This window comes from Cervus canadensis, chromosome 12 (assembly GCF_019320065.1).
Source record: "Cervus canadensis isolate Bull #8, Minnesota chromosome 12, ASM1932006v1, whole genome shotgun sequence".
NCBI lineage: Eukaryota > Metazoa > Chordata > Mammalia > Artiodactyla > Cervidae > Cervus > Cervus canadensis.
The window spans coordinates 9,195,279-9,207,077 of record NC_057397.1 but is presented as its reverse complement, the minus strand read 5'-3'; the positions used below and the strand labels follow the sequence as shown (position 1 = coordinate 9,207,077).

At 54.4% G+C, this 11,799-nt stretch overlaps 1 protein-coding gene across 1 annotated transcript in view; it reads right to left on the bottom strand.

Moving 5' to 3' along the window:
- Positions 1-385: 385 nt before the first annotated feature.
- Positions 386-11,799, bottom strand: part of LOC122451501 — a 36,864-nt gene continuing 25,450 nt past the window's right edge. Inside the window, exons 3-7 of the mRNA XM_043484483.1 lie at positions 10,434-10,816; positions 3,523-3,633; positions 2,866-2,963; positions 2,455-2,723; positions 386-2,361 (exon numbers count right to left, since the gene is read on the bottom strand). Coding sequence (XP_043340418.1) covers positions 1,983-2,361; positions 2,455-2,723; positions 2,866-2,963; positions 3,523-3,633; positions 10,434-10,587 — 1,011 coding nt within the window. The 5' untranslated portion in view covers positions 10,588-10,816 and the 3' untranslated portion in view covers positions 386-1,982. The remainder of the gene's footprint in view (positions 2,362-2,454; positions 2,724-2,865; positions 2,964-3,522; positions 3,634-10,433; positions 10,817-11,799) is intronic.

Sequence of the window (11,799 nt, the reverse complement as noted above, 5' to 3'; positions counted from 1 at the left end):
CTCACCTCCCTCAAGGAAATCGCTGCAGCCACCATTTGCCTATTTTCCTGACTCTGATAAGATTATCGGGCTCCTGTGAATGGCTTATGTCTAGGTAGTCTTTACCTGATTGTAAGATGCTGGTGCCATGCTCTGCTGGAGTTAAGATAAACTCCTAAAACTAGTATCTGCAGTTCTGCACGTATACAAGTCTTTGATCTAAAATTTGGTGAATCCTGTTAGTATATCTATGTATGTTACCCCTCAATAAAGTCGTCGGAATCAGTCACAAGCTGACTCCGTCCCTCTCAACCCCATCTTTCTTAGTCTTTTATTTCTCAGGTGCACTGGTGATTGCGTCCTTGACCTGTTCATCTAGCCGGCAGGCCCGGCAGGGGGGCCTGGTTTGGGGTGGGCAGGAGCCAGCTGTGTGACCTCAGGTCAGCTCCTTCACCTCTCTGAGCCTGTTTCTACTGGAGTTCGAATGTGTAGCCTTGCCAGTTCTAACTAGCTGACTGCGCGATCTCGGGCAAACTGCCTCACCTCCCTGCTTCAGGTTTCTCCTCTGCGCAGCCCCACCTCTAAGTAGGGAGGAATGAATGAATGATTGTGCGGGAGGTGGCCGAGAAGAGCCTGGCGTGTGGCAAGGACTGTCATGTCTGCTGGGTCATCACCCGCTACTGGAGACGTGAGCGGATCAGACAGCATCTCCCCCGTGCAAGGTGCAAGGGTCATCTTAAAAACAGAAACACGCCGGTCCATGTGGAGGACCACTTTGGCCATGGCAGGGTTTCTATTCCTCACCAAGGAGAGACAGAGGGTAGACAAGAGTGGTTTCCCTGAGAAGTGTGACCAGGGTGTCAGCTCACAGAATGCGCCTCATTCCTGCACAAGAAGCAACACCATAAGGGTGAGATGGGGGCAGGTGTCGTCCCGGAGCTTGGGGACAGGGGTTTGCACTTCCTCTTTGCCCCTCCCCGTGGCCTCTGTGTGGGGACAGGGGGTGGGGGGCTGCCCCTGCAGGTGGCCCCGTGCTGTCCGCACCCTTGTGGGGGCCGTCAGCGCCCTGTCCTGCAGGAGGGGAGACCTCTGCCTGGGGAGCCGGGCTGGGAGCAGAGCTGTCGTGGAGGCTCACGGCTGCGAGACCGCGGGGACGGCAGGAGGTGGGGCAGGACCCGGGTCTCAGGCATGGAGGGTGCAGCCAGGGCTCCCCTCTCACGCTCGCCTGCAGAGTCCAGAGCAGGGTTTGGGGGCCCTGAGCCTCGGCCCTGGGCGGAGCGACCCCCACGGGGAGGGGCCCGGAGCCCGGCTCAGTGGGCTGGCTGCTCTCAGCGCCGCAGTCCTTCCCTCTGGACCTTGGGTCCTGCAGAGGCTTTCCAGGCGCCAGCGCTTGGGATCCTCATCCTTGGCTTTCTTTCTTTCTATGAGCTCTAAACATGCTCCACGTTTCCATGTTTACACCCGCACAGCCCCGGACCCCGACCCTGACCTCCGCGTGGGGCAAGCAAGGACAGAGGCTCTCTGCCGCCAAGCCCATGGGCCTTTATTAAGAGCCTACTGTGTGTATGGCGTTGCTGCCCCCCAACCCCCATGAACAAGCCCTGCCCTCCGAGCTTCCCCTCTTGGGGCTCTCAGGACCTCACACTGCTGACTCCAGGCCTACTCAGAACACTTCCTCTCAGCCTTTGCAGGGCCCTCCCGAGAGCCTGCTCTGTGCTGGGTGTGGAGGACACTGCAGGCAGAACTTGGCTCAGCTTGTGGAGGGGCAGGCAGGGAGGGCTTCCTGGAGGAAGACATGCTTGAGCAAGGGTTAAGGGTGGGTCGGAATATTGGGCAGGGGTCTGGTGGGCTATCTGCTGGCTGTTTCACATCATGAAGCCCAGCCTGCTGGGCAGTGGGAGCTGGGCAGGAGTCCTCCAGGGAGCCGCGGAGCGCTGGGAAGGGCAGGGGGCATCACCGACCTGAGTGAGGTTCTCGGAGGGTCTGTGACGGGGCCAGGTGTGTCAGGAGTGACCCGGGCCCTGGACACCGCTGCCTGGCATGGGGCACAGAAGGGTCCTCCTGGATCCTACAGCTGGGCCCGGCCCCAGACGGCCGAGAGCAGCAAGCAGCGACGAGGTGACGCCGGCCAGCTGCAGGGCGTGGGCCCCGCTGGCGTTGCTCAGGTTGGTGCAGCAGCACGCGTTTTTCTTGCTCCCGAAGGAATTCCTCGCGTCCTCCACACAGTGCGAGCTGCAGCCTTTGCTGGTGACGGTCAGGAGACCGATGGCTTCTGGAGGGGGAGGGGGGTGGAGATGCTGGGCAGGGCTGGGCCCTGGGCACTCACCCACCTGCCCTGGCCCAGCTCCCGCGGCCTGCCTCGTGTCCTGACTCCGACTGAAACTCCAGAGTCAGCTTGGGTCGACCCCAAGACGATGAGCCCTGTGAGGCTGGGGGCCTGGTCTCATCCATGTCCACATGCTCGGGCATCCAGACCCTCTGCCGGCACTGGAGATGCTGTGAATGAGTGGATATAGGATAGAGAGATGAGGGCCAACGGGTGCGCAGAGGGTGAGTGATGAAAGGGACGGGTTATGGGTGAGGGGACAGACGGATGGGTGGATAAGGGGTAGGGTGGGGGTGGATGGATGGGAAACGGAGTGCCCATATCTGTGCGGGGACGGGAGAACAAGAGGGCCGGTGGGCGGGTGGTCAGAAGGATGAACAGTCCAGTGTGGAGACCCAATCCCGGGACCTTGGAGCACCTGCCAATAGAGGGAAGGTGCGGGGCATCCGGGGGATGGAACGGGGTGGGGGGGCAGGATGGTGTGTCGGGCAGGGTGTCCAGGGGATGGCGCGGGGGGCAGGGCAGGATGCAGAGAGGTCAGGGGAACATCGGCCACTCACCGACGCGCTCGGTCCAGCAATGGTTCTGCAGTTCTGCACGCACTGGCAGCCCTTGTTGTTGCCCTGGTCCTCGCAGGAGTAACACTGGAGGGCGGTGCCTGTGGGGGGATGAGGGGTGGGGTGAAGGGCTGCCCCCTCTGCAGGGCGGGGGGACAGGAACCTCGTTTCCTCCTCTCCTGTATGGAGTGGGGGGCACTGTCCAGTGCACAAGAGCCACAGACTAGGGGCCCCGCACGTGCGGGCACCTTGCCCAGCCTCCCTAAGGCCCTGTCACGATGCCATGCTCCCGAGAGGGAGGTGCACCAGGCAGGGGGAGGGCAAGGTGGACAGGACCCTTCCCAAATGGCCTGCATCACTGGGCAAGATGCCTCTCAGTGGCCCCGTCCCCGCAGTGGCGAGCGGTGGGTGCATCCCTGGCCGGGCCGGCTCTGTCCCTGGGGCAAGGCTCCAGCTCCTGGTGATTCGTCTCCTCGGGCAGGACGGGTCGAAGCTGAGGTCCACACTTCCCACCGCCAACAGGCCACACGTAGGCTGCATCGGTGCCTCAAGCCCCTTCTCCCGTCTGCCTCCTCCCCCTTGGCCCCTCTTGCCTCCCTCATCATCCCACCCCCAGGGCCCTGCTCCCCCAGCTCTTCCCCGGGCCCACTCAAGCCTCACCCGGCTGCAAGGCCCAGTTAGCAGTGAGCAGGGGGAGGAGGACAGCCTTCATGATGGTGGGCGTGGGCGAGCAGAGCCTGGGCGGCTTTAAGGGCTCTGCTGGCGGTGGGGGTGAAGAAGGAATTCATAGGGCCTGAACTCCATCTCAGGCCTGTCCGTGCTGGCTGTGCTCGACTGCCTCTCCAGTGGACTCTGAACTCTCTGCTTAGTGCCTGTGAGGACGACAATGGAAGGATAAGACCCCCTCCAGACAGAGGAATCCTGAAGATCACATCCAGGCTACTCATTGCCTAAGAGGAGGCATACCGTGATCACACCTGTCTCCAGACAGGTCATAAACTTTTTTTCGTATCTGTCAAGATGTAATCACAGGCTTATCGATTATTAACTGGTTGGAATGTAACTGCGGGCTTATTGACTATTGACTGTTTAAGACACGTACACATGGGGCAGGTGGTGGGTTAAGACACGTACACATCGGGCAGGTGGTGGGTTAAGACACGTACACATGGGGCAGGAGGTGGGCTTAGACACGTACGCATGGGGTATAAAAGATTTTCACAAATGCTGGACGGGGTCCTTGGCTAAGAGGAGACTCTGCCTTGGGCCCGCCGGCGTAATAAACTGCACTCCACTATCTGCATTGTCCTTCTGAGTGAGTCTGTTTCCCGGAAAGCGTGGCTATAACATTTGGTGCATGGGCCGGGAAACTCCTCACTTTAAGGAGACAGGTCTCATTTGAGGCCACCCCGAGGCTTTGTGGCTTGAATCTCCTAGAGGGGGGAAGGCGCCTCGCCCCTCTGGAAGAATTCAGCCTTTCAAAGCCCGGTTTCTTCGCTTTGGCAGGTAGTGGACGGCAGCAGGGGAACTGAGCGCTCAGGTGAGGAGGAGCCCACCCAGCAGGGTGGAAGAGGGGGCCTGATCACCCCCCTGGGAGGGACTAGAAGGAGCGGGGACCCACAGGAGCCTGGAATAGGCAGGTGGCGATTGCTTGGTACACAGGTCGACGAGCGTGCTAGGGTTTAGGAAGGAAATTTGTGAAGGACATTTAGGAGGTGTGTCCACGCCGTCTTGGGGAAAATTATTACCAAGCGATCGCCAGGAGATTTTTAGGATAGGAAACTGGTCCTTGTATGCTCATATTCTGCCCTCCCCCAGGAGGTGTCCCGTCTGCTGTGAAATTCTTGACCCCCCCCCCCCCCCCCGGGAATTGTTAGGCTAGAAGGAGGGGGAAACAGAAGTGAGTATGAATTGGCTTTTCCGGAGATGGCCTGGGACATGAGATATTTAACCCATCTGTGTTTTCATCCACACCTGATCAAGCCCACCAAGGCAGAATGGACTTTAAGGGAAAAACAGTCTCGGACCATGTGATGTTCTGGTTCAGCTGTACTGACCAGCAGGTGAAGACACGCTGATCCCCCTTCTCCCTCTGGGATGTGGCAGGTAAGGCTCTTCTCACCCCAATTAGGAAGGAGGCAGAATGGCAATTCAAGTGTCATGGAGTGGAAATATCAGAAGTACATAGGGTACTGAGAACTTCGTAGACAGAACGAAAAGGAAAAGTAGAAGAAGGTCTGAGAAGGTAAGCAAGATGGGGGGAAGTGAATCTAAGGCAACTGTGTTGGAGTGAAAATTTTAAAGAAGGGATTAGGAGGAGACTATGGGGTGAAGATGAAGCCTAACTGCCTCCACATACTCTGTGAGGTCGAATGGCCCCCTGTGGGAGCAGGATGGTCACCAGAGAACACCGTGAACTTAAAAATAGTGGAAGCAATCTACACAGTAGTCACGGGAGAGCCAGGACACCTGGATCAATATCCATCTATTGACTCATGGCTAGGGTTAGCTTGAGACCCTCCTACTTGGACAAGGTTCTGTATCCAGAAGGGAAAGGGAAATATATTAAGGGCACAAAAATTGACTGATGATAAAAAAGGAAATTCTACAGGATTTGGACGGGGATGACCTGACCCCTCCCCCATGCTGGATAATGACACGCCTGCCTCCCAGTGCTCCACCAGGACCGGAGGCCGCCTTAATGCCGGATCCAGGGCCAGGTGAAGTTTCTGCAACAGCCTCTACTCCTCCGCCAGCTTTCCCGGAGTTTGTAGAGCCGCCGTTTGGGCAGGCTCCGATCCCGGTGACAGAAGCCTCTGGCCAACACTTCCAGGATCCGGCTCCATCCGAACCGCCCAAGCTATACCCGCCTCTCCCGGTGAGTACTGACAAGAGGGGGAGGGAGACGTTGGAATTAAGCAGAGACCGCGCTCTGCCAGAGAGCTGGAGGGAACGAAAGAGAACAGACAAGAGACTTATAGTGCAAGCTGCTGCTCTGGGAAAGTCTATCTCGGGCCCTCCAGAAAACCTCATCTGCCCCAGGGACAGGACAGTCCTTCAGCCGGTCCCAAGGGAGGCCCTGGGCCCGTTACAGCCAAACCAGTGTGCCTGGCGCCGAGCTTTTGGCCACTGGAAGAATGAATGCCCTAAGGCAAGGAAGGAAGAGGAAGCTCCCGCAGTTGTGGGGCTTGCTGACCTGGAAATTAACTAGGGCTGCCAGGGCTCAGAGATATCAGGTCCCTGAGAGCCCATGGTAACTGTAAAAGTGGGGGACCAAAACATTGACTTCATGGTGGATACAGGAGCAGAACTGTCAGTAGTAACAAAACCTGTGGCACCACTGTCCAAAAAGACTACCTCTGTAACTGGGGTATCAGAAGAAGAGATGATTAAATCGTTTTGCCAGCCCAGAAAATGTCAGATGGGGGCGGGGAGTGGGCACCAAGTGATTCATGAATTCCTCTACATTCCTGAGTGCCCAGTACCCCTGTTGGGAAGAGACTTGCTCTCCAAACTAGGAGCACAAGTGACTTTCTCCCCTGAGGAGAGGCCCACCTTCTGGACGGACTCTATGACTTATTTGCCCTCTCTCTCAATACCAACCTAAGATGAGTGGAGGTTGCATGAGCCTCTGAAGGCAGAACCGGGTGGGCCAGAAGAGCATGAGGGAGTTAACTCAATTATTCCCTGAGGTCTGGGTGGAAGACAACACCCCTGGCTAAACATCACGCCCCAGTGATAATGGAACTCAAACCAGGCACCATCCCGGTTAGAAAGCGCCAGTACCCGCTATGGATAGAGGCCTGAACCGGCATATTGGCTACATCAATAGATTGAAACAAGCAGGCATTCTACTAGAGTGCCAGTCGGCTTGGAATACGCCAATCCTGCCAGTCAAAAGGGAAGGAGGACAGGACTATAGGCCTGTACAAGATCTCAGGCTAGTCAACCAGGCTACTGTGACTTTACACCCCACTGTTCCAAACCCCTATACCTTGCTTAGCCTCCTCCCGCCGAGGACTAAAGTTTACACTTGCCTAGATCTCAAGGATGCCTTCTTCTGCATACACCTCGCCCCAGCGTCACAGCCCATCATTGCCTTTGAATGATCCAGTGGGGAGCACCAAACAACAGCTCATCTGGACTCCCCCACAAGGGTTTAAAAACTTCCCAGCCATCTTTGGGGAAGCCTTGGCTTCTGATCTGGACTCATTCCATCCAGAAGAGTATGGATGTCAGCTCCTACAATACGGGGATAACCTGCTGCTGGCTGCCTGAGACCAAGGAAAAATGCTGGAAAGGGACAAATGCACTGCTCCAGCTGTTGATGGAAGCAGGTTACCGGGTGTTGAAAAAGAAGGCACCATCTACAAAGAGGAGGTAAGGTATCTGGGGTTTGTTTTAGAGAAGGACTCAAGGCTCCAGACCCTAATTGGGTCCTATATACTGATGGCACTAGCCTGATAAAACAAGGACAATGGCTGTCAGGTTAGCCAAAGCGGAAGGGGCCATCAAGACTGAAAAGGGATGGTGGGAATTGCCAAGTGGGAAATTATTGGTACCGGAGGAGCTGGCACACACTCTGGTAAGCCAGACACACCAAGCGACCCACCTAGGCCATGCTGCCTGCTCACAGGTTAATGCTGCCTCTTGGATATTCAGACAAAAACCTCCGGGTATTCAACTGAAAGGCACACTGCCCCTTGAACACCTGGGAGTGGACTTGACTGAAATGAAACCTCACCGACACTACCGTTACCTGCTGGTCATGGTATGTGCATTCTTGAGATGGGTAAAAGCTTTTCCTACCTGGACTGAAAGAGAATCAAAAGTATCCCAGTGCCTGATTAGGGAAATGGTTCCTAGATTTAGATTTCCTACCAGCATTGGATCAGGCAATGGCCCTTCTTTTGTAGCTGATTTAGTATAACAAGTAAGCAAAACTTTAAACTGCACACTGCATATAGGCCCAGAGTTCTGAGATGGTGGAATGAACCAACTAGACACTTAAAGGGACTCTCCAAGTGGATCAGAGAGACTGACTGCTCCTGAGTGGACTTGCTTCCAATGGCTCTGCTCAGACTCAGGATGACCCCACAGTCCCAAGGCTATTCTCCGCACGAAATTGTGTATGGGAGGCCTCCTCCCATAATAAAACAGGTGTCAACAAATTTGCCTCAGGTAAGGGGGGATAGGATTTCACAGCAGATGGAACTGGGTAAGGTAATAAATTGGGTAACTGAGTTTGTACAAGAAAGGGTGCCGTTCCCCCTTGGGGAACAGATTCATGAGTTTACACTTGGTGACCAAGTATGGGTCAAAGATTGGGAACATGATTTGCTAGCCCTTTGGTAAAAGGGCCCTTATGTTATTCTAACTACCCCTACTGCAGTTAAAGTTGCAGGCATTGCCCCTTGGATCCATCACACCAGAGCGAAGAAGGCATACAACACTGACCCGGAAGACGCTGAGTGGACCACCCAGAAGGACCCCACCGACCCACGGGGAACCAAGATCATTCTGAGGAGGAAGAAGAGAAGGAGATCCCGGACGAGCCCTCTACAGGATGGAGCTGGGTAAACGACTCCTGCTGCTCGGCCTCATCAACGCAATTCTGAACCTGACCAGTGTTCCTGCACAGGACAACGTCTTCATCTCGTGGGCACATTCCTACGCGAACTTCCACAACTCCTCCAACTGTTGGGTATGTGGGGCCATACCCCTGTCAGTAATGGACGGACTCCCCTTGTGGGTATCGCCACTCCGTTACGGGGACTTTATACCACTGTGTTCCTTCTTAGAGCAACAGAAAGGAACTTTTCTCTCTCTCACCAACCATAACCTTTCTTTGCTCTCCTGGTGTAAGAAGAAGCCATCAATGGGCCAGGGACATAGGGTTACATTTAACATGAATACCAGCCTTATGGAGATAACAAAGGCTTATACCTCATATATGAAAATTAAAGAGGAAAAGGGCTCCCTTAACAAAAGGGGGATAAGCCTCCCGGTACCTTGAGCAATACTACCAGGTCTGGGATGAATATTTCTGGATGACTCCTGAGAAAGGACAGTTGATTACCCCTGCTACTATTTGCTGGGAACAAAAAGAACAGAAAGTTGGATTTGGAGACCACCCCCTTGACCCAAAAGAATTAAAATATATGGGTTATTTGCCCCCTGAACAATGTAAACAAATCTTGGAAGTTACCTATCACCCCAATCAGTCTGTTCAGTGGCCCGGTTCCTACTGGAAATATAATCCTGGAATCCACTGGGTAGCCCCCAATGGGACCCAGTGGCTCTGTGGGCTTAACTTATGGCCATGGTTACCAGTTGGCTGGGTGGGGCGTTGCACATTAGAATTTGCTTTCGCCCATGGCAGTATTAAGCCTGGCCTACACCAGCCTCCAGTAAACCTGCCTTATCTGCATGCAAGATGGACACGATCTGTGTTCCAATGGTATGACTATCTTGCTGCCTTGTTTATACCCTCTGTAGGGACAACGGATATCATGGTTAAGGTAGAGGCCTTAACTAATTTCATTAAACAGGCCCTCTTAGACAGTAGTAAAGCCATTCAAGCTTTGAACGAAGAACAGATTCAGATGAGGAAGGCAGTAATTCAAAATAGGATGGCATTAGACATACTCACAGCAGCCCAAGGAGGGACTTGCGCCGTAATTAAAGTCGAATGTTGCGTGTACATCCCTGACCTGTCTGGAAATGTATCTACTGCCTTGAAGAATATGCAAAATCAAGTGAAAGCCATGTCTAATGAAAATATTCCCTTTTGGACTTCAGTTCTCTCCTGGGTAAAGGGAGACTGGTGGAAAACCATTGTAACTGTTGTTATAGTACTCTTAATCATACTGCTCTGTGGGCCCTGCTTCCTACAATGCCTTGTGAATTTTGTAACCCAGAGGTTGATAGCATTCTCTCATGTGGGTGACAGGAGGGCTAAGGTACAATATATCTCAATGAATGATGCTCGTTGTGGAAACTAAGAGCATCAAGAGAGGGGAATGAAGAAGGAATTCATAGGGCCTGAACTCCATCTCAGGCCTGTCCGTGCTGGCTGTGCTCGACTGCCTCTCCAGTGGACTCTGAACTCTCTGCTTAGTGCCTGTGAGGACGACAATGGAAGGATAAGACCCCCTCCAGACAGAGGAATCCTGAAGATCACATCCAGGCTACTCATTGCCTAAGAGGAGGCATACCGTGATCACACCTGTCTCCGGACAGGTCATAAACTTTTTTTCGTATCTGTCAAGATGTAATCACAGGCTTATCGATTATTAACTGGTTGGAATGTAACTGCGGGCTTATTGACTATTGACTGTTTAAGACACGTACACATGGGGCAAGTGGTGGGTTAAGACACGTACACATGGGATAGGAGGTGGGTTTAGACACGTACGCATGGGGTATAAAAGATTTTCACAAATGCTGGACGGGGTCCTTGGCTAAGAGGAGACTCTGCCTTGGGCCCGCCGGCGTAATAAACTGCACTCCACTATCTGCATTGTCCTTCTGAGTGAGTCTGTTTCCCGGAAAGCGTGGCTATAACAGGGGCGGGGCGTGGTGGTGGTGGTGGCAGCTGGCCACGGTCACCACTGGCGGTCCAGGCCCCAGGGCAGGGCAGATCCGCAGCACCCGCTGAGCTGCACCCTCCCTGGCCTTCTCTCTGTTTCCAGAAGGCAGAGCCTGCCGGGGACAGGGGGCCATTTCTCAGCCACCCCGGGAGGAGGCCCGCAGGTGGCTTCCCCACCATCGCAGAGAGGGCGGTTCCATAAGGAGCCCAGAAAGGCTTCCACGCTCAAGACATGAGGGTGGGAGGTTCGTCAGCAGGCCAGCTCTTTGGCCACACCCAGGCGCCACGGGAGCCACGGCAGTGATGCGTCCATGTCCCGGCCTTCTCCCATCACAGCGGCGCCGGCAGCCTCCGGGAACCCGCCTGTATTGCCAAAAACTGTTTTAGGTTCGACAGACTTGTTAACAAAAGAAACTACTTGTTACACACAAGTAAACAATTTCAATATTTAACAGAGGACTATTTGACTTAATTCTAATATACAGTCATTGAAAGAAAAGCAAAGAAAGAAACAGAACAGAGAGCAGTTAACAGCGTATTAAATATCACCAGCTTGGGCCAACTGCTTATCCAGACTTAAAAGCTCTGGGAAGACCCTCCAGCAATCTGGAGCCCTAATTGGGAAAGGGTCCCCAGCGGTGCGTCCACCCTATGGGTGAGACTTCCGATTGCAGTTTTGGGGGCTCCTGCTTATAAGCCCAGGCTGCAAACTGATACCATCATCAGCAAAAATGCAGCTCTGTTTTTTTAAAGTTTTACAATGCTGATCACTTCACGTTGTGAGTTAGACCCTGGAGGTTGGCCAGACCAATCCCTTCAGGGGCTCAAGAATTCCAAGACCCTTTCTGATCTAAAGTGTTGCCTGACTTACTGTGCTTGCGAGCTTGCCAGAGGCCTGACCTCCTGTTTCCGAAGCCTGAACAAGACTTCTTCCATTTTAATTTCCCTAACGCGGCCCTTCCCACATTCCTCCAAACCCAGCGGTGGGGGGTGGGAATGGTGGCTCCTGACCACTGTTGACCTGGGGGCCAGGAGTGATCCCTGCGGTCCTTTCACCTGACCTTTGTGAGCAGTCTTCCCGGGACCCCTTGGAGCTGACGGCCCAGGCCACACCAAGTGTCTGCTGGCCCCGACGTGAGTCTGGCATGAGCCCCTCCCTGTGGGGAAGAGTGCCTTTCGTTTCCTCGGATCTTCTTGGCCTTGCCGATGCCCTCAGGGAGCAGATGTTACTCCCCTCTTTTATTTACCCTGGAAAAGGGCCGGGGCATGTCACGGGTGGAGAGGACACTGCTGGAGGGTGAGCACTGCGGGGGATGCCCTGGGCCGTGGAGGCCTACCTGGAACTT